This window comes from Ptychodera flava, chromosome 13 (genome assembly GCF_041260155.1).
Source record: "Ptychodera flava strain L36383 chromosome 13, AS_Pfla_20210202, whole genome shotgun sequence".
Taxonomy (NCBI): domain Eukaryota; kingdom Metazoa; phylum Hemichordata; class Enteropneusta; family Ptychoderidae; genus Ptychodera; species Ptychodera flava.
In genome coordinates this window covers 29,536,275-29,563,612 of record NC_091940.1, presented here as the reverse complement: position 1 = coordinate 29,563,612, position 27,338 = coordinate 29,536,275, and the positions used below count along the sequence as shown (strand labels likewise).

Sequence of the window (27,338 nt, the reverse complement as noted above, 5' to 3'; positions counted from 1 at the left end):
TAAATTTCCACCGATATTTCCCACTTTCACCTACATCCTTAAGGTAGTATGCACCTCGAAAGTGAAAGACTTAAACTTTTGCTCTAACTTTCCTCAAGGAATCTTTCAATCATTCTCTTTCAAAATAAAAATAGGGGGTCACCGTGCAAATTTTGGTACTAGAGAAACAAATTACCCAAGATTTACCGATAATAGAAATTCAAAATGACCGCCATCCCTATGGTAACTCTATGGAGAAAAATAAAAATTTTCGAATTTTGAAAAACTAAGCCGGTGAAAAGTTTTCTTTCACCAAGAGCTTTAAAATGAACCCCCACATGTGGTATATCAGGAGAGAATTGTAAAAGTTTGAGAGTCCGAATGTCTGTCCCCGAGGCGCGTTCTACCTTAATCATGGGAAAATTGATAACAGCGACGAGTAAAGCTTTCACTCAGTTGGCACACAGCAGAGGAAAAGAGTTAGGTGAATTCTGTCTTTAGTTTTACTAGTATTTCAGTTGAACTAAATCTATCTATGAACAGAATATTTCCAATTTTGTTCTTTTTTCAAAGTGCAGAACGGGTTTTTCTGTGACAACAGGGCTTCAATGTTGTCTTGTTTTCTTCACCACACCATAAGAATCACATGGAAAATTCTTGGTAAGCTAAAAGTCACATGATCATGATGCCAGAGTGACTTTCCTGTATGAGGGGTTTCATGCAGTAACCCTCTCCCCCGGCTCTCCCTCGCCCGCTGCTCTGTGCCGTGTTTTAATAAGAATAGCACCGCTTAAACCAAGGTTGCATTCGACGTGCTGTCTTTAAATTTACATAAAACATTGTGTATCGCGAGGCCAGTGAATCAGTTTGAAAAAGAGTGTATGTGCGCCTATTTAATATGCAAGGCCGTTGTTGGTAGGTCGGTTTCATAACCAGAGGCCGGCGACTTCAGTTGACGCGGTGAACTGGTCGTTGTGGCCAATTGGTGTGTGATCAATATAGTACAGCAGGTAAGTAGGCTCCGCATCGTAAGATGATATCACGTACACTGGGTTGGTTTGAGCAAGAGCGATCATTGCTTGTCATCCGTGCTCAGTTGTAGATATTGAATTACATGTAAAGCGTGTAGCGTGAGACTGTCGGTAGTTGAGATCTCAGACAACTATAGTTGTATGAGTTGACATTAAGCGCACAGAAACAATAAGCGCGAAAATATCAAATGGACCGTGATTTTTCTGTACCAGCTCTGTCATGTCAGTGCGTATCAGCTCTTACGTCGCTAATTAGAGCAGACTTAACTAGACGTCACGCCCATTATGTGCAACACCGATAGCCAATTCAATACGAGGAATTCACGCCATAAGTTAGAGGGGCACCATTTCGTGTTTGTTAATATTTTGACTTTATGCTTTTTAGTTATTTATCGAATGAGTACATACTGTGATACTTCAAGAAGCAACTCAATGGCATATGTCAAGATTAGAGCTAGCGCTTCCGGACATGAGCCCAGGCTCGCTAGAACAATCGCAACAACATTGTGAGGCGGTACTCGTGACCGTGCGTCACGGCCTTCAACTAAATTTATGTGGGCACGTGAGTGAGCTACCTCCATGCGCCTGCAAAACTTCGATTCATACTGGCACAGTCCCTCCACCCACATCGCACGAGCTAAAGCTAGGTTTTACAGCAATGACCATACGCGTACAAAATTCCGAGTCTGGGAATGTTGCACGAGCTGAAAAGGAGATTTTCAGCTAGATTTCCCAGCAGTGACATAGTAACAACGTCGGATGACTGTTTGGTTGTCTTTACCGATCTCTGCTATGAGACGTTGAGAGAGGTCGTAGACCTAATTTTTGAATTACGAGAATTGTCCAAGTAAAATGTCTATATTCGAATGATAGCTTTGGGTATTGCTTTATTTTTTATAATTATGATAATGGCATTTCTTTCTAAAGAAGTTCTTTGGATTGACTATTTTACTAGACTGAGTGTTCATGTAGTGCGGCACATCTTGTTGAAAGTGGTGCGGGTCGACATTTTGTAACGTCGTTTGGGCGCGCATTCACATTGAATTCACTAGATAGGGATTTCTTTATCATTTAAGTCCTCTGCATATATACGTTGAATCAGTATGCCGACCATTCAAACGTGTCTTCGTACGACAACAAGACCGACATTTATACACTCAACAAGTATACATAGTGAGTTAAAGCTGGATTTTATAAATCCGACAAGAGAAAATATCCCTCTTTTTATGATAATAATACTTCGTATTGTAATTCTTCGTATACATTTTGAAGCTGGACCACAAGTTACACTTGATGTATTTTTATCATTTAGGGAGGTCTTTTTGCAGAACATGATTAGTTGTTTACTCCCGAAACCATGCTGAAATGTCAGATGTTCAAATTATCAATATTGCTATATGTGCTGCAGTGTTGCAGCCAGGACGCCCCCTTGCGACAAAATCGAACCCGTTGTCCCACATGCTCGCGTACTGCGGGTCAACTCTGGCGCATTCACGAGTCGACTGTGTTGGGAGTAGTCTGCAAGTAATATTATCTGATAGTGACGATCACCTTTGTTTTGCATGATTATTTTGAGGCTTATACTTTCATACTTTCGGAGCCGTGATTATAAGTAAATGAAACGCCGCACTTGACATTGTAACTTGTTTGTAGTCCGACCAAGCTCTCTGATTGGCGGCAGATACGGTATACTAGCTGCTACAATTACTTGCCTGAAATTCAAGCATAGTGAAGCGGTCCCGGTAGCTTGAATTTTGTTTTGTAAAACTAATTTGTAACAATATAATACAAAATGTGATTATACACATGACACAACACATGTTGCCATGTTGCCCCCAAATGTGCAAAATGCCCCCAAAAGTAAAGGGTAGCAGTGGCGGCAGTGTCCCGTGGTTTAAAATTCCTGGCTGCGACGCTAGTGCTTCAATGCGCAGTGCGGTGCCCAGTGCGGTGTTCAGTGAGTTTGTTCTGTTACCTTTCTATAGACCTTGTTATTGATTGATTTGTTGTATATCTGTCCAGTAAGTGTATTGTGGCAGGAATCGGCATTGTTATACATTTTTGTCAGTAATAAAAAATCTATTTGTTATACTGTTAAACGTAGCATGACGTAAGTTTATAAAAATTCACACCTGAATTCTAGGCTAGCCTGAAATTCGTACGTCAAGAATGAGATCATAGATTGCGCACAAAGCATCGTGTTCATAGGGATAATACTTTGCAATTCAAAAAACTCTGTGAAGAGAATATGTTCAATGGGTTTGTTTGTAGAACAATTATAATAGAGAATGTTATGAACACTGACATCCTTTAGTCGTCGGAACTGCGCCCAAAGGTCATATGGAACCAATACGACAAATGTAAACACTGTATCCAAGGTTTGATGAAACTTAAAACATGCCTGTCATAACCTACATCGTATAATTTAAATGTTGCAGCTATGATGATGAGGTGCATCTAGATATCGTGCAAGAAATACGTTGTTTGTAAACACGAAACTCGCACAGGCGCAGTTCCGACGACAGTATCCCTTTAATAGAGAGGTTAAGATTTCACACGGGAACGGAACGTGAACGGATACGTCATCACCTTCTGTGAGCTCACATCATGTTGTGATGATATAACGCTTTCTCTTGTCGCTTGACAGTCGTTGTACGTGAAACGGCCACTTTTCACGTACACCTTTTCCGAGAGCGATTTTTACGCCCGTTTCACCATAGACTTGATATTCAAAACTGACATTCCTTTCGTTTATATTGTTGCTCTTGGTTTAATCGATCACCGTCTGATTTTGAGTTATTTTAGGTAACAAAAGGAAAGTACCTCCTGCAGTGCACTCGCAGACAACGGCACACGCACGGCAGACGTCGTTAGGCTGCACTGCCGATAACATTCAGTCTGGACTGAAATGAACAATTGTCATTTATTTACCAGCGTGGCTTTACAAAAATTTTCTAACACAAAGTAAAATTTCAGTATTTTCAAGTTTTTATCTCTCTGTTCTATCAACCTGATATCAGAGCAAAATCCTTTAGACAATGCGACTGTGTGAGTCGGGTGTGTGAGTCGGCAAGAACACGTCTTAATCTGGACTTACTTCAAGTCTATGGGTATATAAAAATCCAAACTGAGCGAATGGAATGTAAAAACTTCATCAGACTGTCGCATTAGTGATAGGCTGTTACGTAGATCGTTAGGTGAACGCAGACATGTGAACCTTGCTCGGCTAGTCAGTTACTGCTGCCGTGGAAAGCAAAGCGATGGGGCCGGTCAAGTCTTAATCCGAATTATGTGCAGTACGTTACGCATACGGAACGCGTAGCCACTCTACGTTACGTTCTCGCTACGGATGAAATCTTAACCTCTCTAATATCCGGCTTTCTCACGCAAACCTGGACACCAAAGGGACAAATGCTGCCAGAGTTAATAACGACGACTGTGGGTCTAGTCGACTCGTCGATGAGATCAAATTTGATGTACAGTTTTCGGCATTGTGGTTCCGCTAAACAACGACCGTTTTAGGGGCTAGTCCCGCAAGCAAATAGAAACACTCGTGCGGGAGTCGGCGGTCTCCCAGGGTAGACATGTATGACGTGTATGCTGTAAGTTACTGACTCGTGGATTTCCGAACCATTATTCCGAGTTGACGACGACGGTCAATCTAAGGACGAAGGAATATATTGAAGAGAGTGAATGAGTCCTCCGTGGACTGAACGGGAGAATGTTTTACAAAAAAAATGGCTGTATAGGAAGTTTTGCGTGTTTACTGAATACTCCATAAAACATACAGAAACCAAATTTGTAATTGTCTTTGTAAGTTATTCGACCATGAAATTTTGTAATAGTGATTATGATGATGCTGAGATGGTACTTATTAATTTATTTGTTAATTAGTGTATCATTGACTTAATCATATATATAATTCATCCCTTAATTCATTAACCTATTCATTCATTTATTATTATTTATTTGACTATTCTTTATCTATTTAACTACTATTTATCTACCTATATATCTATTTATACATTTTTTTTCATTTATTTCAACAGAACTCTGCGTTTGTTTACATCATGGCTGGCACGAAACGCGATTCACTGATTGGGAGAGTCCTCCTTTGCGCGCTCGGGACCACGGCGTGGATAAACACATGCGGTGTTGCTATCGAGTTACCTCTGATGGTCGGCGTTTTACCGGAGTCATGGAAACTCCCGTCCTATATCATACTGGTCAATCAGTTCGCCAACGTTTCTGCCGTGCTGTTCTTATTGCTTTCACGGTATACGAAGAAGCGCATTGAAATTCCAGCTAACTACACTATACTATCAATTGGTATTGTCTCTCTGGTTCTCATGTCCTTCTTTTGGGACAAGACCGTGGCCTTCGGAGGAGGGCGCTACAGTGTAGCACTGCTGACCTTGACGTTTTGCCTGTCGATGGTCGACTGCACGTCCTCGGTGTCGTATCTTGCTTTTCTGTCGTTCTACCCGGAGTCGTTTCTCGCGTTTTACTTCATAGGTGAAGGCCTGAGTGCCGTTTTGCCAAGTGTGGTGGCGCTCATCCAAGGAGTCGGCGGGAATTCGGCCTGCTTTAATGCCAGCCAAGTGAACGGCACGCAGAACGAAACAGATCCTTTTGCTCAAGAAATCGGTCAATATTTTGAGAGTGAACAAGAATCTCCATTGTTTCCAGTAGAAACGTATTTCTTGTTGCTTGCATCGGTTATGGCGTGCGGACTGGTAGCGTTCATATTGTTGAACACTGTACCACGGCTACTGGCGCTGCAGATAGTTCCAAACGACGGGGATACGAGGAAATTAATAAACGACGACCTTTATGAAAACTCTCGGGTAGAAGACCACGAGTACGGAACTGTATCCAAAAAAAACGACGGCGAAAAGTCCGAGGTATCCGGTGTCGAAACAGCCGCTGCTTTGGACGAGGCACGACCAAATGGCGCCATCAACGTTGCAGTGAAGAGTGACAGCGGGCGAGCAGACTTCATTTACTGGTGCGCCCTGCAGCTGTGGTGTTCGGCGTTTCTGTACGGTATAATGTACTCCGTCGTCATATATGCAGCACTGCCGTACGGAGTTTTGGTGTTTCACCTGTCGCTAACGCTGCCGCAGATGTCGAACCCTCTGATGTGCATAGTCGCCCACTATCTGCCTACGCTCAGAAAGTCGGTGATTAATTCAATGGCGCTGGTCGGCTCTGGAGGGGCAGCGTATATAATATGGCTAGGCGCAAACAGCCAGAAACCGATCCTCTGTGGTAGCATATGGGGTGGAATTATTGAGGTGAGCCTATAAAGTTGATTCAATTGGTGTTTCATAATATTTCAAGGGTTAATTTGGCTAGTGTACGATAATGATACATGATAACTGGTATGTACTTCAAAATGGAAAGCTTTTGCTCAATCTTTCCTCAAGGAAATTTTCAACCATTTCTCTTTCCGTATCAAGAATAAAAATCGTTCTTCATCTTGCGAATTTCGGTACGACCGAAACAGACTACCTTAGACTTACCGATATTTGAAATTGAAATTCAAAATGGCCACCAGAGCGATATCGAATCTGCATGGAAAATTAGCAGTAGTGGTATTCGGTCTTTCAAAACTGCTTTAGCCTTAATCGTCATATTTGAGTTCCTGATTAAATATCCCTTTCACTTTGTTAGAAATTTAGTCGCAGCATGGGCTATATAAAGACCCAACTGATAGAAACAATACGTGTTTAAAGTCTTAAGTCCCAACATTTAAGAATCTCTTAATCTATTGCCACCGACCCTGCAACGGAAAACGTAAATTTGACGTGGGCTATACGACACCGTAAAGTAATTGAATGCGTTGCTCTCTGGAAAAGTACATAGCTAGGAAGATTAAGAACATTATGGCTTTGGAGAGCTAAAAATAATACGGGTCAGTACTCCAATCTGGATAGACTGAAAGATCCGTCGCTCGAGGGAGCTCTCAGTGCGATCGTAGAGAGCGCCCTCGGGCGACGGATTTTCAGTCTGCTACCTGCATGGACTGCGAAGTAGATTCGCTTTTGAAACAGGTTTTCGGACACACTTAAATTTTCACAATTATCTTGTGTGGTGCTTATGAGGACTTTACATTCAATTCTGCGAAGTAAACTAAGTCTTCGCTCTCTTGTTCTTTAGAATTCAAAGTCAAAATTTGCCATGTAGATCAACCAAACGTTGTAGCAGCCGTTTTGAATCTAAAATACCGGAAAACGGTTTATAGGTACTTTGTTTCTTTAGTCCAAAATATTTGCACGACGATCCCTGATTTTCATTCTTGTTTATTAAAGAGAGTGGTTTGAAGTTTCCCCGGGGAAAGTTTGAGCAAAACTTTTAAAACTTTATGTTTCCCTCAAATTCTACACAGCATCCAAAGAATAGGAACGAAGATTTCGCAAACTTAATCTAGCCGTTTCAATTATTCCCATATAGGTAAATCCCTGAATTTTACTAAAAAAAAGAGGAAGTGTCATTTTAAAGGTTGTCTTTTATTCGTATTTTTTTCAGGTTGGTGTATTTATCATTGTAATATGTCAGTTCACTTACATCCGGGTGATGGCCGCACAGTTCAGCCACCAGCTCGGCCGGCAGTCGCTGATCGTCAACAGTTTTATGAGCCAGTGCGGTGGAATTCTGGGAACCGCGATCATCTTCCCCCTGATCAACTACACCCACATCTTCGTACCCAGTGACCCGTGCACACACACCTGTTACTAGTTTGTCAATTTACGAAATCACTGCCATTTACACGTACTGCAGGTGTTGTCATGATCAAGCCCCGGCTTTCATATTTATTGGTTATCTGGTATTTTTTAAGTATTCAATGCAAAATGTACAACCTAATGTATTAAAGAATATGAGTTATCAATTCGTTTACGTTGCAAGGTCTAAATCTGACCTATTTCAAGTTTCAATGTGCTAAAAAGTGCGTGCGAGAAAAAAAATCTTACCTCCAGATAGAAAAATTCATCAAATTATCAATGCAACAAGATACACACTTTCCAGAAGTTAATGTCATTCTGTTGTTAAGATTGTACGAAACGACTGACAAAGTAAATACATTATCTGAACCGAACGCCAAATTTTTTTGGCGCCTGAAAAGCTGCGTACATTGTGTACATAATAGAAATCACATAAGGTCACAAAAACAAGACTATATTCTCCAGTTTCTCGTGGGAGAAATCGTTTTACAACGGAAAAGACACTCCTGAAAAAAGCCAGGCTAGACTGACGGATCGAGAGAAGTGTGGTAGATACATACGACCGTGATATCGTTGTTTCAGTAAGGGTAGACAATGCGATGGATCACAAACGTGAGAATCTTCAAAAAGGCGGCAGTAGTCTCAACTCTCAGGGCTTCACATTGTATATCGAATACCATTTACATTTAAATTTATTCAGTGGTATGTACAACAGAACACTGCGGAAATTTCGATTATTCTGTTGGTTTATTGCAGAGTATTTTATTGGCTTTATGTACTAAAAGTATAAAAGTATTTGCATGATATACTTTATATGAAAATCAAGTCATAGGGTCCGTTTCATGTTCAGGGTCATCTCTCTTGCGGTGTCAATAACGATAAAACGATTAGATTTTCAAAATATTTTGTCAAAGCGTTGACAAAATTTCATTTATGTGTACGAATGTATGTACGTTACGACGCATTAATATCACGGCAAATAAAAAAAGTTTCTCACCCTAAGTTTGCTTATTCGTTTATATGTTTGTTTGTTTGCTTGTTTGTTTGTTTGTTTATTTTTACCCACAATTTACAACTACCGACATGAATTTGACTGAAAAGGGTGAAAAGGGTTTGCATTCAACGATAATTCTACACACAGCAAGATAACCATTAAAACTTCAAATTCCAAAACTGCGCCGCTCACCATTTTCTGCCGTTCACTATACCCTGTCTACCTAGCATTGAGAACGTAAAATACTGTTTACTCGGACAGTCTATATCGATAATGAGATCACGATAAGAAACACATTCAATTTTAGATTTTTTTTTTCGTGGCATACTGGAGATCGTACAACAATTTCATAATTAGTGCACGTAAAGAGAAAATCTTGCATCAACTATAGATAGACTTAACGGTAATGAGAGTAAATACTTTATGATCGACTGTCCGCTACCGCCCCCCCAACCCCCACCCCCCCCCCCTGCAAACCCCGTTCGAACTGCTGGTCACAGTGGCACAAGCGACTGTAGGTTGTCTTGGGGAAAGTTACTTGGGACACTATTTTGTAATGCGATGGCCCATTGCAAGAGTGACGTAACACATGTTTTGGTCAAAATTGAATTTTTATATATTTTAGTTCGGGAATATCAGATGCATCTCATCTGAAAACTGAGAGGAAAAAAATCAATATAATAGACATTGCAATAGGAATATAACTTGAGTCACGACCCCGTTGCACTAAAAAGTCAGTGCATTAAAGGTATGCTGTCACCTGTTCCAATTTTGCCACACTTACCATGGAAAGAGAAAATCTAACCAATCAGAGATTTTAGGCGGTTGGCCGCTTTTTTTAAAAACAAAGCCCTCACATGGGCATTTTGAATAACTAGGAACGCCCTTTTGACCATATATGGGCATATTTAGATTACAGGTGACTGTAAGCTTATACCTTTAACGATGTAACTCAATAGTTACGTCTGTTTTGCGCCAGCAAAATGTAAACACATCAAAATGTATCTTATAATAATGATGTTATTGAGGATTGTTTCATCAAAAACGAAAATCGACCTGTGGATAAAGGACGCGACTCATGAGTTACAGTGCAAGATATACGTACTCCACAGTTTATCAATTTAAGTAAAAATGACTACATATCAATTGAAGTAAAAATGACTACACAATTACAACATTCATTTATGAAATCTTATATGTCTATGACATTACCCTATGCCCATAAAACAATTAACCACAAAAAATTAAATCTTAGAGTTTGAGGCTTTTAAAAACATTTATTCCCCTCTAATTCAATTTGCTGAAAACCTGAGTTACGTCCCTCTTGCACAGCTGCTCTCAAGTATGTATGTATGTATGTATGTATGTATGTATGTATGTATGTATGTATGTATGTATGTATGTATGTATGTATGTATGTATGTATGTATGTATGTATGTATGTATGTATGTATGTATGTATGTATGTATGTATGTATGTATGTATGTATGTACATATGTATGTATGTACATATGTATGTATGTATGTATGTATGTATGTATGTATGTATGTATGTATGTATGTATGTATGTATGTGTGTGTGTGTGTGTATGTATGTATGTATGTATGTATGTATGTATGTATGTGTGTGTGTGTGTGTGTGTGTGTGTGTGTATGTATGTATGTATGTATGTATGTATGTATGTATGTATGTATGTATGTATGTATGTATGTATGTATGTATGTATGTATGTATGTACGTACGTACGTATGTGCATCTCGAAGACATACTATTATTTCCTTTACCGTAGAGTCAGTTTATTCTGTTAATGTTCGAATTGTTTTGAAATAATTGTTCAACTTTGATTGCATTGGAGATTGTAAGCGTTTGGTGCGTGCCCAAAAATGTCGCTTGGGTCGCAATAACATTATACTGAAGACTACGTATACTAGCAAAATGAAAGAATAGGTGAACGCATGTGTTTTTAAACACATCAGTACCGTGCAGTTATTCAAGTAGTTCCAACCTATTTTCATTACACAAGGTACTGTTACTGTGTTGACCTCTGTCTTCTGTGTATGAGAAGACTTCAATCCATATAATGGCCATGGTCAAGGTGCAAGTGCAAGTCTCTTTGTAGTCCTCGTTTGTACCCTCTGTAATGAAATAGTACCAGTTGAATTCGTCCTTCACATCATTCAAGCCCGGTCGCTTTGCGGTAAGACAGCACCACCGCCAAACGCCATAACGAAACCTCACCCAGAATGTTTACGTCGTACCTATGTAGTGTACTTGAAATGAGAAAGGTTGTTTTCAAATTCAGTTTGGCAAAGATCTCCCGTGACTTCTTTTGAAAAGTGAACCTAGGTCGCATTCTGTGGCTTGACATATCGTTGCCGTCAAAGGGTTTTCGATAGGCTGGCCCCCAGTCGCCTGGCCTTTCTCGGCAACTGAGTTACTGGCTGGCCAAGGCGTTCACCCAACGATCTTCGCGAAAGCCTACCATTAGCGCGACGATCTGCTCATGTTTAGTCCTTCGATTTATTATATGTTTTGATACTTATATGCCCACTAGGTTTTTGAGTAAATGCAGGTCGTTGGACTTATCATAGATCTCGTTTCAAACATAGACAGTAGAGGGGAGCTGTCTCAGTGTGTTTTAAAAGTACAAATAAAGACCCACAAGCACGTACACTCACGTATGATATATCGTTTGCATACTATTGTTCACGTTGTTCGTATTGCGCTGTATTGTGCAACAACATCATGAGAGGGGCTTAAAAGCCTTGGTCCGCTGCACTCAGAATAAAGGTATTTTTTGTATATGACAGCAAAGCGGATCGAATCGCTGTAAGCGGCGAAACATCTTTCATCGGCCGTGTTCAATTCGTGACACCCGATAACGAGACCTGTCAGGACAATGTAATTCCTGCTCATTGTCCTGATAGGTCTCGTTGTCGTTGTACACAAAACCCCCCAAAATTCTGGAGTTAGGGATCTTTAAGGTAGTACGCGCCTCGAAAGTGAAAGACTTCCACTTTTGCTTGGACTTTCCTCAATGAAACTTTCAACCATCCTCTCATCAAACCAGGAATAAAAATCAGGGGTCACCTGTGCAAAATTTGGTACCATAGTAACAAATTACCTGGTAACATTAACCGATACATGAAATTCAAAATGGCCGGCGTCCCTTTGTTAACTCTATCGGGAAAATAATTTTTTTTTATTTTCAGAAAACTAAGACGGTGAATTCTTTCCTCACACCAAGAGCTTTAAAATGAGCTCTAACAAAAGGTTGATAAGAATAGAATTGTAAAAATCTGAGTCTAAACAGCTCTGAGGCGCATTCCACTTTAAGAAGCTGAAAAGAGCTGGTGGAAATAGATACCGTAGGCGTTCATTCTGTCTTGATTTTGAAGGATGATTGAAGTATGATTTGTTTTATTTTCTGCAGAATATAAATCTTGTTGAAATACATAAATTATGGAGATGAGCCTCAGTTATCAAGGTTTTTTATCGTTTTTGTATGATCACTCATTTTTTCATCAGTTCCCAGCAAGACTTGTGTTAACAGGACAAAATATAATCCATGGTGTTTAATTACGACCTCGTCAAAAGAGAGCTGAAGTTCCTAAAGGAAAGGAATTCAAAAAAAAAACACATGTTAAAGAGAGGGAGAAAAAATGGGGTTTTGCTACATAAATCTTGTCATCGAAATAGTGACAGATACTGCACGGTCACTGAACATAGAGAAAAGCAGCCCTGTACACTGCCATCATGGTGCAAAAGTTCGCCAGCCAATTGGGACTGTGACTTTGTCTGCCAACTGAGCATGCGCTCCAACGAAACTTGCAGTGCACTCCTTGGACCAACAGTTCGACCAGCCCGAGTCTGATCTCCAAAGTGTTTACAGTAAGTTACGCCTGTTTTAGCATTTTTTTCGCGTCAGGAACGTTTTCCTACATGTGTAGTATGTTTGTATGTCAGTTGGGCAGAAATTGCAGATCTCGCGATGGAATGGGAGTAGTTATTCTAGGGTCTACCGTGCCGATTCAGGCGAGTTGTTCCTGCGTACAACATGCAGGTCTCTTTTCTCCCCTTTGGCTAAGGTCCAAGCAACTAGCCGTTTTCATGACCCCTACTTCACCTTACATTTTTTGAGTTTTTTTTTGTTTGACGGTATTCCAGCCTAAATGCACTTTTCCTCGGGAAAATACATTTATTTGAAAATGTAAAGGGTTGCTCGCACGGTGGCAATGCGGTGCAGAAAGCAGTGAATATGACTTAGGTCTACTAACTAAGGGGAACATGGGAAACATTACGATTTAAGGAATCTGGGACACTATGTATTCAGAGAAGAATAGAAAGACAGGGCTAGGGAAACAAATTCAAATCATTTTGAAACTGTACAAAACAAATTATGACGTCAACGCCAGAGATGTGCGCAATCGAATAGCTTGCAGATTTTTTTTTAATTTTCGAGGCGTACGTAACACAATCTTCGAAAAGAACTCTCTCAAACAAGATTTTTATTGATACAAAGTGTAATGCCATTAATTGGTTGGCTGTGATGCCAAACAAAATACAGATAGTTGCACCGGAAATATACTTATATAGCCCAGTAAACTGTAATTTTCGGCGATTTATTTATTTATTTATTTATTTATTTTGCCTGTTTCAACCACTTTTTCTATTTCTCCTTCACATGGCGTGTTGACATGATACCTAGTAGTATGTGCTCAGCTCCTGTCAGCAATCATTGTCTATGTGTTTCCTGCGTATATTGTCAGTGTTGATTATCGAACTCAGGTCTGGACTTGAGCTCAATTGTAAGAAACAATAACAATAAATGTATACGTCACACATTGACACTCTGGCAAACCAAATGCTGGAGTATTCCAAAACGCAGGTGGAACTAGGTCAAGAAACCGTAGGTGATCATGATTGTTAAACGTCACTATTTATTGTAGCTTCCGCGTAAAGAATAATTAAATTTTATCGAAAAATCAAGATATTGAGACTTACCCTAACAATGGTGTGCAGGGGGAGGGGGTTATTGAATGATTGGGCCTAACGGTTTACAAATTTTGAAAGAAAAGCGCAAAGAATTAGTCGGCCAAATCCTCCTTTCGATAACGAATCGAAAGCACACCAAACAATAAGATTACGCTTAAAGCTGACGTTTTTATGTCATATCCTTGTCATCGAAGAAGTATATAATGAGCCAGAGGAGACAACCTCGTAAAGGGATTGCCAAAATATCCTTGGGGGTATTACAGAGTGAAAATTGTCACGGAAAGTGAGCATCACTTTTTTGTTTTATTTCTTTTTTCTTTTTTCTTTTTTTTCTTTTTTGGGCAGAACAAAATTTGCAGAGGATGACGGAGAAGAAATCTGGGAGAGAGAAATTGTCTCTGACTGTCCAGATACTTGTGTGCTTGCTTGGTTTAGCATCCTGGATTGACATCAATGGACTGTGGACGGAACTACCGCTGATGGTGTATCGCCTACCAGAAGGCTGGGATCTCCCGTCTTACCTTGTAATCATCATCCAAATCGCGAATGTCGGTCCTCTGACATTTGGAATCGTCAGCAGATTCACGAACCGTCGCATTACTTGATAATCTCAGTAGGCGGTATCTCTTGTCTCCTGCTCGCCTTCCTCTGGCATCGCACTTCTGTCGTTGGTGGCAGTGAGCACAGCACAGCCCTCCTATCGCTCGCCGTGCTCCTTGCGCTTGTAGATTGCACATCATCTGTGTCTTTCTTATCATTCATGTCAATATATCCCGCTGGCTATATGACAGCATATCTTATCGGTGAAGAACTAACGGGCTTAATTCCTAGCCTTGCCGCACTTAGTCAAGGTGTCGGTGGCAACGCGGAGTGTCGCAATGACTCTGTATCCTTTGTTAATGAAACCCTTAACATCACTCAATACGAGCTCACATTTTATTATCCACCCGCCAGATTCTCTGTGCAAGGTTTCTTTCTGATTTTGTTCGCCATACTCCTGTGCAGCTTTATAGCTTTTGTCATGTTGAACCACCTTCCGGCTGCTACAAAGCATCGAGTACCAAATGAGCGCATCTCTGAAAAAGGTGATGCAAAATCCAAAAATAATATGTCCATCAGCAAGGACAGGGACGACTTCACATACATAAATAAAGGTGTTCAAGTCGATCTGGATGGCGAAACTTCTGTTACCGATATTTCGGGTACAGCTCAATCCAATGGCACCGTGCAAGACTATGATACCAACAAAACCTCTACAACACGACTGTCGATTTCGGCCTGGGCGTATTTGCTGATTATTGTAGCGTGGTTGAATGGCCTCAAGAACGGTGTCCTTCCGTCAGTCCAGTCCTACTCCGCATTACCCTACGGCAACGTGGCCTACCATCTCTGCATCACACTCTCGCTGTTGGTGAAGCCGTTCATCGTCCTTGTAGCCCACTTCGTGCCTAGCAAGAAACTATCTGTGGTTGGATTTTTCGCCCTCTGTGGCACCGCTACGGGAGGCTACATCTTCTACCTCGCTTTGCTGAGTCCTACGCCGGTGTTATGCGGCAGCACCTGGGGAGAGGCATTGGTGGTAGGTTTTTGTAAAGTGTTCAAACGGGTTCGATTGGAGGCAGCATCCCCTTTGACAAGCTATTCGCACGTTATATCATTGTAGCTTGTGCTGAAATGGGATTATGGAAATTATTGAATCTTTTAAAATTAATTTTATTTTTTTAAATTTTTACCTTATGAATTTTTAATGGAGAATTCGAAGGCCTCATGTTTCACTACAGAGTTTGTTTTTATTGTTCTAACGGTAGAATCTACTTTGGAGATACATGATGTATATTAAACACCTATTGCCTGGTCATGAGGGCTATAGCGCCCGTCAATTACCCCGAGGGGCCGTGTGATACGAGAAACACATCGCTATTCCCCAAGGCCGTAGGCCAAGGGGTGTAGCGATGTGTTTCTGGTAATACACGGCCACAAGGGTAATAGACGGGCGCTATAGCCCGAATAAAGACCAGGCTATAGGTGTTTTATACATGCTCATGTTGTATTATGTTATTGTTTTTAATGTGTTTTGATATTTAGCTCCGCGACAATCCATCGATATTTCCACAGCGCTTACAGTTGTACGTGGTACCACTTTCTTTCAAAAAATATCCTAAGCATACCTAGCAACAATCCTTGGTGGCACTTGAATCTTTTTCGTAGATGAGCTGTTCAAGTCCTACGCTGTTGGAATGTTGGAAAATGTTGGAAAATCTGTTTTAGAGAGAGGCTCGTCGCTCATCCCGGACGCACATCACGTTCTACACACCTGCCATTGTTGCTAAGTTGCAGACGACACTACGGTCACGTGACCGGGCTCTTTCCCAAATTTGGTCTGAACTATTTCCCTAGGGAAATAGCATTTTAAAAATTACCCTCTGATATCACGTTTGTCGATTCAATGGGGACTAGACGTATTTATAACACACCACATGCTCATTCCGTGTCGCGATTCGCCAGAATACGTCACGTGACGAGAAAATGACTAATCTTTTCCGTCGATGAGCTGTTCAAGTTCCTACGCTGTTGGAATGTTGGAAAATGTTGGAAAATCTATTTGAGAGAAGTGTCGTCACCTATCCCGGACGCACATCACGTTCCAGTCACCCGCCATAGTTGCAAAGCTGCAGACGACACTACGGTCACGTGACTGGGCACTTTTCCAAATTTGGTCAGAACTATTTCCCTAGGGAAATAAGTTTTCAAAAAACGCCCTCTGACGTCACTTTTGTCGATCCTTTGGGGACTAGACGTATCTATTTTCTCGTCACGTGACGTATTCTGGCGAATCGCGACACGGAATGAGCATGTGGAGATTTTGACCAGTTCACAACATATATGCACGAGCGTTAGCGAGTGTATATATGAAGTGAAATGGTAAAAATCGAGTGGTATACCGTCGCTGGATGTGATTTATTGCTATTATATCATAACAGTATATTGAAATTCTGGCGTGGAACGTCATAAGAGGAATTTATCTCAAGCTAAGAGCTAGCGCGCATGCCTGCCGTGGTATATCGCCAATATACCACGGTTCTTTTCGCGTCTCGACCAATCAGATCGCTGTTTTTGCACCATCAATATACTGGTATGATATAATACGCTTTAAGTTTCAGTAGGGGTGTCACCGGAAGTTTAATTTCGACTCACAATTAGAGAGGAGAATTTGAGGTCAGGTAGGTCTTAACATGTGTTCCTGTATAAGAAAGGGGCCGTTCTGTCAGTAAAAAATTACTGTAAATTTCACATTTGCTTTCATAGTTGGTCTGTGTTTTACCTTGTTTGCCGTTTTCTTCATTTCCCTGTAGGTTGTAGCGTGGATAGTGAACGCTGTCTTCTTCACCTACGCCGAGGTTGTGATCTGCATACTCTGCCGAAAGCACGGACGGAAGGCGCTGATTTGGTACGGCGTTTCCTCTCAGATCGGTTCTCTCATCGGATCGGTGATCATCTTCACCGTGCTCAACAACATGGATCTGTTCACGTCCAACAACCCTTGTGACGATACCTGCTACAACTAGGCACCTACGCGATGACTCATAGACTGCGTCTATTTTCACAGAGTACAAATGTATTTACTGAAGTGTTATCAAAAGCTTTTCTGGTTAGATTTTTCAACAATACCTTTGCTTATGCCAGAGGAATATAATATTTCGTATGCGGAACTCAAACAGAAGGATAACGTAAAATCTACAATATATCTGTTAAGACCTCAGATGTGTCCCTGACCTCAAACATGTCCCAGTGCGTATAGACTGTCGACAGTTCCTTGTTCCTTTTCTATTAGTCTCCTTGTTCCTTTTCTATTAGTCTCCTTGTTCCTTTTCTATCAGGCCTGTTGGTGTAGTCTCTCGTACATACAGGGATAACCGCAAGGAGCGGCACTTGCGATTACGTCCGATTACGGCATTCCCAGCTCGTGTCTTCGGTGACATACTTGCGAACCACCCCATTGTATGTGAGAGTAATAGACAAGGAATGCCCTAGGGAATGATTGTCGAAAGTGTACGCAATGTGCAGTAAGTTAGGGGGCTAAACTCTAATCTAACAATACCCACCGCTTAATGGGACACTTTTATAGTCATCACATGGACATTTTTGTTGTATTAGCTGCTATTTAATACTCCAAATTGGATAATAATACAGTATGAAAAACAAGGACGTAGGACAGACTTAACAATGGTGAGGGCTAGTGTCTATATTCCAATATACCCACTTTACAAAATGAACGCATTTGAAGTCATATGGACATTTTTGAAGTCATACTAATCGCTGCTTTTATATGCATGAATGGATAAGGGAAATACAGGAGAAGGGCTCGAGACAGAATTATCAAGGGGAGGGTTATTCTTTTTCAAAAAGAAACCCACCTTAAAATTAAGAGAGATATTATGAAGTCACAATTATTGTTGTTATTTCATACTTCAAGTTTTGATGTAAAAATACAACATTAGGGCATGGAACAGAATCAAGTCAGATGAGGTCTAACGTTTTCAAAAACATATACTATAGAGGCGCAGTTGGAGATAATTTGCTTCAATTAGACAAAAGCGGTTGAATGTAGCAGTGGGAACATACTAGTATAAACATTAGAATTACCTTCTGAGGTCACAGAGACACTCCGGGAGTGAAAGAAGTTCAATAGTAAATGTTGGCCAAAGAAGTTGAAGTGTACCGTGATGCTTTTCGATGCAGCCACTTTACAGGTCACCTGACACATTTTTAAGTCAAATGCATTCCTTCGATTAACGTGATAGTAATTTTGTATGGTAGTGTGAGCTTATGACCATCAGAATTATTCAGGGACACTTTTGAGGTCTTTCGGACACTTTTAGAGTCAAAGATATTTGTTCAATTCAATACCAAATGTCAGACAAAGCCGTGGAAGTGTACCATAATCCTATTAGTAATTGATACTTCACATATCACCTTGCACATTTTTAAGTCAAATTAATTCCTTCAATTACGGAAAAGTAGTTTTATATAGCAGTGGGAGTATATAGTCATCAGTATTAGTTTTGAGGTCTTTGGGACACTTTTGAAGTCAAGTATCTCCTCAATTCAATAAAGTAGTCGGACAAAGGAGTGGAAGCATATAATCATCAGATCATCTGAGGACACATTTTAGGTCATTGAGGACACTTTAAAGAAAGACTTACTGTTTAAATTCAATGACAGAAGTTTGATATATCAGTTGCAGAATATATTAATCAGATAATACATGTATTTTTTGGCCATATTAGGTAACAAAATGTAATTATAATTCGAAGAGATACTCAACGGGCCCCAAAGCAAGACGTAGGTGTGGTAGGGGATTCTCAATAGCATTGAAAAAAATCTCTATCAAACTAAAGCTGACACCGTGTGAGAAAGAAAGAATGTATATTAAATGTGGTATGGAAGAAAAAATAAAAAATAAAGGTATTAATACAAATTTGTGTATGCTATATACATTTGATGTTTCTTATCATGCTTCTAATGTTTGCGGTAAACAAAGTTCATCCATCAATGTTGTAATTGCTCAAAGTCAGAGTATTCGGCTTTGACATACACAGAGGTCATTTATAAATACACAAATGTACTCCATATTATATGTTACACTTATCAAACTTCCAGCATGACGAAATTTAAGTATGATATAAAAACGCCATGATCATCAAACTTTCAACAGGAGTAAACGCAAGTATGTCAAATGTACCTTGGAAGTCTGATCAAATCTATACTCTCTCAGTGTGACTTAATTTTAGTTTAACTTTACCTTCGAAGTCCAATCAAGTTCATTCGATTCACTTTTGACACATAGCTTTGCTATATGGCCGAATTACACACATTCACATGTTCTTTATTATCATTACAATATCAATAGTACAGCTATAATACAGCACAAAATAAACTTGTTAACAATAGCAGGTCTTTATTTATTATTTTCCTTCCAACTATTTATCGCTTTACTTCAGCCGAAACATGTCGGAAACCAATCAATTCCACTCTGATCTGATGGTCAAAGATATTGTAAGACAACACAAGTCTTGTAAACTTGTTCATGCACTGAATTGTTCATAGCAATATGACGACTTCTGACAGTATCAAAATGCAGACGATCACATTTAGCATACTTTTTAAACTGTGTGACATTTCTTAAAATCAAGTGACCCCCCCCTGTACTTTGTGAAATAAGAACCCCTTGCAGTTTTTCGATCACTAATGACCTGCATTTTGGTCCAGCCATCCCTAGCCATAATAAATGAACGCTACCCTGGGGTGTTCATGCAAAATGAAATGCAAAATTGGTGTGCTTGATAAGTAAAAGGGAGAAACATGCAGTAATGTCCAGTCGACGGTGATAATCAGTGATCGGATGTTCCGTTTCATGCAGAAAATGTGCATACGCATGCTCAGAATCAACGATTTGCTGTCTGCGGTGGCCATTGCAAATATTGACTCGGAGAAAATTAGAGTTGAACGCTCTTCCGCCAAATCACTCCGACTGAATAATATGCAGCAGTTGAGAGCGAAAATTAACAATTTTATTGTAGTTTTTTTATCAGTTCACCTGTACACTCCTTGTACACTGATCAATGTACTCTCATGAATAGCAAAGCACCAATGTTCGCAGGCTACAAAACAAATGGGATTCGCCTGATTTATTGTTTTTTGTCAAGGTATAAATATGTCCGTTTATTTTTGTTTTCGTGGAAGCAACAGAGAGAGCGACCAGGCTGGAAGCAAAGCGCTATGGCACAGACTTACACCTGCTTCTTAGTTTATTCATAATAAACACGATTGGAACTAATTTGGGATAATTGGATGGTAAAGTTATGTTGATTTAATCTACAAATGTAATCTCATCTACTTTTCTTTTTACATTACACACCTGTTTTCATAAGGCCGCGTTCAAACAAAATGGTGAGGGGGGCTGGAGGAATTGCGATTGAAATCTTTTTTTTTCAGATCCCCCCTCAATACCCTTAAAAATTTTCAAGTCCCCCCCCCCCTCAATACCCTCAAAAATTTTCAAGTCCCCCCCCAAATTACTATATAGCCGCATATTTATTAGGAATGCACGCAGAGTAAAAAAAAACATGTAATGTGTCGTTCTGCACGCAAATGTTCAACACTATCTCTTATCAGCAGGTTGCAGAGCCATATATCTAGAGCAAGTTCTTAAATTGATTCATTTTTAAATGCATCGGTGAACGTTTTGGATTTCTCAGTCTAAGCCGACTTGAGTTTATCCAACTCTGGCCAGTTCAATGGCACCAGCTGAAAAGCACACAAAATGACAATCATGAGAGAGTATGAAAATTATGTATTCCTAGCTACGTTTAACCAAATTGTGAAAAAATGAGCACAGTGACCTACCAAAATGTTTTTTCAAAAGTACAAGACATATACAACTTAGATGCAACTTATAAAATATTTTACAAAATTGACAATACTGGAAGGTTAAAATATTCCATGAAATTAATGTTTTCATCTCAGAAATTTTGGGTGTAATAATGGCAAATTTGATAAAAAATAAAAGATTCCATTTAGTCACACATTTTTCCATTTAAATTAGAGTCTTTACTGTTCAAAGTTTTACTTTTGTGTTATTGGTACAATGAGATGTGAAAATTTCATTCACTGCATGAACTTGAAATGAATGGTTTTATATATTGATTTTAAGTGATTTTAGAAAAACTGACTTTTCATCATCACCATCAATTATGGTGAGCCCATCTTTTTTCTCTAATATTTGATTGTTCTCATATGCCAGAATTCAAAAATCCATGGTAACTGTTAGTCCCCTAGTCTTCTATGTGTTGCTCTCTGGCTGGATCTTGTGTATAAGTAGATATATGTTTCACTGTCAATTGAGTGTCCTATGACCGAAACTCTTCTTAAACTACATCAGAGTCAGAGCTACATGTATCACTGTCACTGCCAGTATGTAGTAGCAGGGCAGTAGTTGTATTAACTTTATATTTTGACAATATTTTTGTTCAGTTTATACAATTGTGTTCTTGTTCTATTCCCTACAGAATGTTGAGCTATCCAGTATTCAGCTTGCCAACACAGCCTACGTGTACCGTGCATTTGCATCATTCAATTATCACCAATATTTAGACAAACGGGCTTTGTTGACAAACTGAATATTGTGTTTTTCAGCATGCTGTAGAGAGACACCAAGAAACTGTGTTTGATACATTGCATAGAAATATTGAAAAATTATCAACAGTTGTAGCTCCTGCCCCATTACAGGGCCAACTTGTTCTACGAAAATTTAATGGCATTTAGACATTTTTAGACCTTTTCGAGATTAAAGACATAAAATATGACAAACCGGTTCTAGATTTTGTTTAATTATTACTAACATTATAACCATTGGACGACATCAAAATGATAGGAGTCAAAATATTTTCAGGTCCCCCCTATAGGCAGAGCAAAACTTCCAAGTCCCCCCCCCTCGACTACCCCAAAAATTTTCGAATCCCCCCTGAATTCCTCCAGCCCCCCCCCCCACCACTTTTTTTGAACGCGGCCTAAGTACTTTGTAATATTGCAACATTAAAGCTATACGGCACCAACACTTTTGAGAAATTCGAAAAATATGAACCTACAAATATCCCAAATTAGTTCAAATCGTGTCAATATGAAATCAAATGTAAATACTTGCGATCAGTTATTTCTGACAATCAGATGCGGTGGACAATGGCCAGTTGTGGACATAGAGGTAGTTACAAAATTATTTGAATAACCTTTAACTCCAAGCTGTGTAACATAGTGGTAGTTACAAAAGTTATTTAAATAACAGTTAACTACGTAAGGCAGGGTTCACAAACACTTCTTGGAGAATCTACAGAGGGTAGGGTAAAACCCCAGACTTTATACTTGGGGGATCTTAAATATATTGTTAGCACAGAGGGATGGGATTGGAAGTATATTGAGTGAAACTTTCCTGAGAAACAAAAGAGAATCGATATGTGAACTGCGCATCAAGTAAAATTAACAGCTGTACATAGCTTCCTGACCGTCACTTGTGCAGTTTTTGCCCTAAGGGAGCATTCGTTTTTTACAGGAGGTGTGTGACTAAATGGAATCTTTTATTTTTTATCAAATTTGCCATTATTACACCCAAAATTTCTGAGATGAAACATTAATTTCATGGAATATTTTAACCTTCCAGTATTGTCAATTTCGTAAATATATTTATAAGTTTCATCTAAGTTGTATATATCTTGTACTTTTGAAAAACATTTTGGTTGGTCACTGTGCTTACACTGAGAAATCCAAAACGTTCACTGATGCACTTAAAAATGAATCAATTGAAGAACTTGCCCTAGATATATGGCTCTGCAACCTGCTGATAAGAGATAGTGTTGAACATTTGCGTGCAGAACGACACATTACATGTTTTTTTTACTCTGCGTGCATTCCTAATAAATATGCGGCTATATGGTAATTTTTTTTGGGGGGGGGGACTTGAAAATTTTTGAGGGTATTGAGGGGGGACTTGAAAATTTTTAAGGGTATTGAGGGGGGATCTGAAAAAAATAAGATTTCAATCGCGATTCCTCCAGCCCCCCCCCCTCACCATTTTTTTTTAACGCGGCCTAAGTTATCCACCTATTTGAATATATATGATGTAATGAACTTTTGCATCAACGTGACCTTGAGTCAGAGTTCAGCGAACTCGCTTGTCCCACTTCACTTTTCACAGTGCACGGGTTGACTTACGGCAGTGAACCTGAGGAACAATATAAGAGAAATAAAAGGTTGAGGACTGTTCACGTTCCTATGCCGGTCAAGGTCGTTTGTGCCTATTGTAGTTCAAATTGCCATTCAGGTCAAGTTTGGCATGAATTCAAGCATATCCTTGTACCATTATCAATGCATATCAATGCGGTATCTGACCCTTCCGTTTTGGACTCGCAAAGCTACTCCTGTTCCATCGCGAGATCTGACATTGCCGACAGACAGACAGACACACGACACACTCGGAGCATACATGTATCAAAACGTTCGTGACTAGAAAAGAATGGTCAAACAGACGTAACTTACCTGTAAACACTTCAGAGATCGGACTCTGGCTAATGGGACTGTTGGTCATTCAACTCAAGAACAACATGAACTTAGGAGTGCAATTCAAGTTTCACTGGAGTGCATGCTCAGTCGGCAGAAAACGTCACTGTTTTTTTCTTTGGCTGGGGAATTTTTGCATAACAGTTACTGTCCGACTAAATCCTTTGTCCGGCATTTTTGTGTACAGTGACAGTGCAGTACCTTTCGCTTATTTGATGAGATTTATGGAGCAAAACCCAAGGTTTTTGAACATGTGTCTTTTTAAATGCTTTCTTTCAGTGAATTAACAAGGTCGTATTTAAACACCATGAGTTATATGTCCCGTTAAAAACTCTTGCTGGGAAACGATGAAAATATGAGTGATCATGTCAACAAAAACGATAAAAATCAAGATAAGTGAGGCTCATCTCTATAATTTATGTTTTCAGCGAGATCTATGTTCAGCAAAAATAAAACAACTCACACTTGAATCAAAAGTCTGGAGCTTTAATGGAGCTTGAAGGTAGTAAGCGCCTGGTAAGCATTCATTCTGTCATAGTTGCAGTTACTGTAAGATTTGTTTTTCATTCATTCATGCTCATTGACCTAGACATACATGTAGACCTCGTTGAACCCAAGACCCCCGAAAAGTCTTGAGCTTTGTGGAGCTTGAAGGTAGTACATGCCTCGAAAATGGAAGACTTACACTTTTTTGCGAAAACTTTCCGCAATGAAACTATTAACCATTTTTTCTACCAAACCAAAAATGAAAATCAGGAGTCACCTCGCAAATTTTGGTTCTAGAGTAACAAATTACTGGGTAACATTTACAGATTTATGAAATTCAAAATGGCCGCCATCCCTTTGTTAGCTATATCGGGAAAATAAAATTTTTGATTTTCAACAAACTAAGACAAAAAACAGTTTTACTTCTTGTCTGAGCTTACTCCAAGAGCTTTAAAATGAGCCCCAACAATTGGTAGATCAGAAAAGAATTGTAAAAATCTCAGAGCCCAAATAGCTGTTCCCGCATAGCGCATTCTACCTTAAGAAATTGAAGAGATGGAAGTAGTATACTGTAAGCATTCATTTTGTCGTAATTTTGTAGCGTGATTGAAGTATGATTCGTTTTTATTTTTAAACTTAAAGTTAACGTATACTTAAACTTTAAACGTTATTATCCCTGAAGGAACTTGTAATGCATTTAGTCTTGCAACGGCACAGACATCGAAACAGTAAGAGTATGAATACAGTAGTAAATTATGCGTTGTAAAATCACAAAAGTACGCATAATGCTCAATAACAATACGCCACAAAATTCATTTCGAGCTTCAGACACAACGTTAAGTTAGTATCTGATTAAGTAGTCTAACAGCAGAAGGAACATGGCGTGTCCTCAAAGCCAAAGTTTTCTATCTGAGACCTGAAGGAAGTTCCTCAAAATGCTGAGCTAAGACGTTGGAAGAATAAGTAGTAATTTTTATAGCCATAGCAACAGCTCTGTCCTCACACAGTACTTTCGTGCTCTCACATTCAATACCGCATATTTTAGAACAGGTGTGAACAACTGTTTGCGATTTGTTCAAGTTTGAAACGGTCTGACCCACATACCAACTTAAAGGCACAATAGCTGTATCTTTTGGCATTATTTTTGTGATTTCACTTCCAAATTAAAACAAGTTCGTGGGAATGTACTCATTGAGGGGTGTTTATACAAGTATAAGAAACTGTCCACTGGGACTGCATGTGCAATTTTGAGCAAAATAAATAATAAACGTTTGCCCAAACATAAAATGGCGCCCAGATGCAAATAAAGCAAAAACACTGTAGGTCGTGCATATATGCATTGGAATCTTCACAGAAACAACAGAGTAGTCCAATATAATGCATAGTGCTGAATGTTTTCCACTGGGACATTATATGCTTTGTTTTTTTTGTTATATTTGTTTAAAAATGGCGGGAAATCAAAATATCGATTAAAGTTTATATTTACTTGTCCAATTTTTCAGTAGCTATATCCTTTAAATTTGTGGAATTTAAAGAAAACCGGAGAAAATAGAAACCTTTTTCAGGTCAACAAATTTCAAGAGTTAAAGCTACAGGGGCTTTAAAAGAAAAAGGTTGCTACACTCTCAATGTGGCAACTATATAGGACAGTAGAATCTTTTCAGTATATTCGCAGTGGGTACATTTTCTGTTTGCTTTTCTTACAAATATACAGCTTCAGTGGTTTTGTTAGAATGTCAATTCGTTGTCTATGAGTGTCCCGAGATAACGATATATAATGACACGACATGGTGGAGATATCAAACCCGGTGCGAAGACTGACTTTGGGTCGTCAGTCTCCTATCGTCGCCAAGCGAGATACTATTCTACTACTTCCCTGAAACAAGAAGCCACCGTTGCCAAGCTGACCAACTTGCCAACGAACGAGTTCCCCGAAATCCACTCAACTTTCCGTATGTGAGTATGTCTACTCCGAAAATACCAAGATTCACATCGAGCAATCACCCCGATAAAGGACATCTTGAAGACGAAATCTACACTACTGGTGACGAAGAAACAAGCCATCTACCATCAACAATGAACAATCTGCATGCAGTAATTCTATGATGCGATCCGTGAGTTTGAAATTTAGTGTGTTAGATTTGTTTAATATGATTTTATTTTCGATTAATAGAAAAAAACAAGAATATGACCATGTCTTGTCATTTGAAATAAGCTGGAAGTGACGACGAGTGATGATGTAGAACTTGAACTTGTTTATTAAATACGGAACCATGGCCAGGCTTAACGGCCCAGCCACTGATACACCAGTCTGTGAGTCTGCCTGTGAGTGTGTAAGTCGGTGTCTCTGCCTGAGTTAGTCCTCTCTGAGTTAGTTTGTCCTGTGTGTTAGTGTGACCATTTATACAGCATCGTTGCTATGACGGATACCTACGCCCTAAAGAATACAATAAGATGACATACAGTACTTTGATTTCTACCGACATTAGAAAAGATACAATAGTACAAATCATCACTTTCCCGTGCGTAGCATGCTACAATTCTATTGTTTCAAACCTACACCATGAATAAATTAAAATAATAATGACAGCTCAATATTACAAGTGGTTGAAATACAATAGAACATATGGGTAATACGCTGAATACCTCCATGAGGGATAAGTCACTGGATGAATTTTTAAACGTGTAATCGAGTAAGACCATGTTGCTGACACCGTGCTGGTATTTCGTAGCGCCAGTATCGTTACAGTCTAAATCGAGTGGAATTGCGGCTTGTTATCGCGTATACGAGGACGCTTATGTATCGTGAGCGTGAAATATTAATTTCTTTTCGCCGATTTTGTAGATTATGACACATGCATAAATTATGGAGATGAGCCTCACTTATCTCGTGTTTTATTGTTTTCGAATAACACGATCACTCAACACGATTGAAACTAATTTGGGATAATTGAATGATGAAGTAATGTCTTTAAAATCTGCAAATGTAAGCTCATCTGCTTTTCTTTTTACGTTA

The 27,338-nt window shown here is 39.4% G+C and overlaps 2 protein-coding genes and 1 pseudogene across 2 annotated transcripts in view; all 3 read left to right on the top strand.

Annotated features, from left to right (window-relative positions):
- LOC139148120 (reticulocyte-binding protein homolog 2a-like) overlaps positions 1–27,338 on the top strand; it is a 581,355-nt gene that overhangs the window by 365,919 nt on the left and 188,098 nt on the right. The window lies entirely within an intron of this gene.
- Positions 665–8,735, top strand: LOC139148091 (solute carrier family 52, riboflavin transporter, member 3-B-like). The gene is made up of 3 exons (XM_070719389.1): positions 665–989; positions 5,060–6,307; positions 7,542–8,735. Exons 2-3 carry the CDS (start codon positions 5,081–5,083, stop codon positions 7,749–7,751), a joined length of 1,437 nt encoding a protein of 478 aa, XP_070575490.1. The 5' UTR covers positions 665–989; positions 5,060–5,080; the 3' UTR covers positions 7,752–8,735.
- Positions 14,025–17,404, top strand: LOC139148090 (solute carrier family 52, riboflavin transporter, member 3-B-like; annotated as a pseudogene).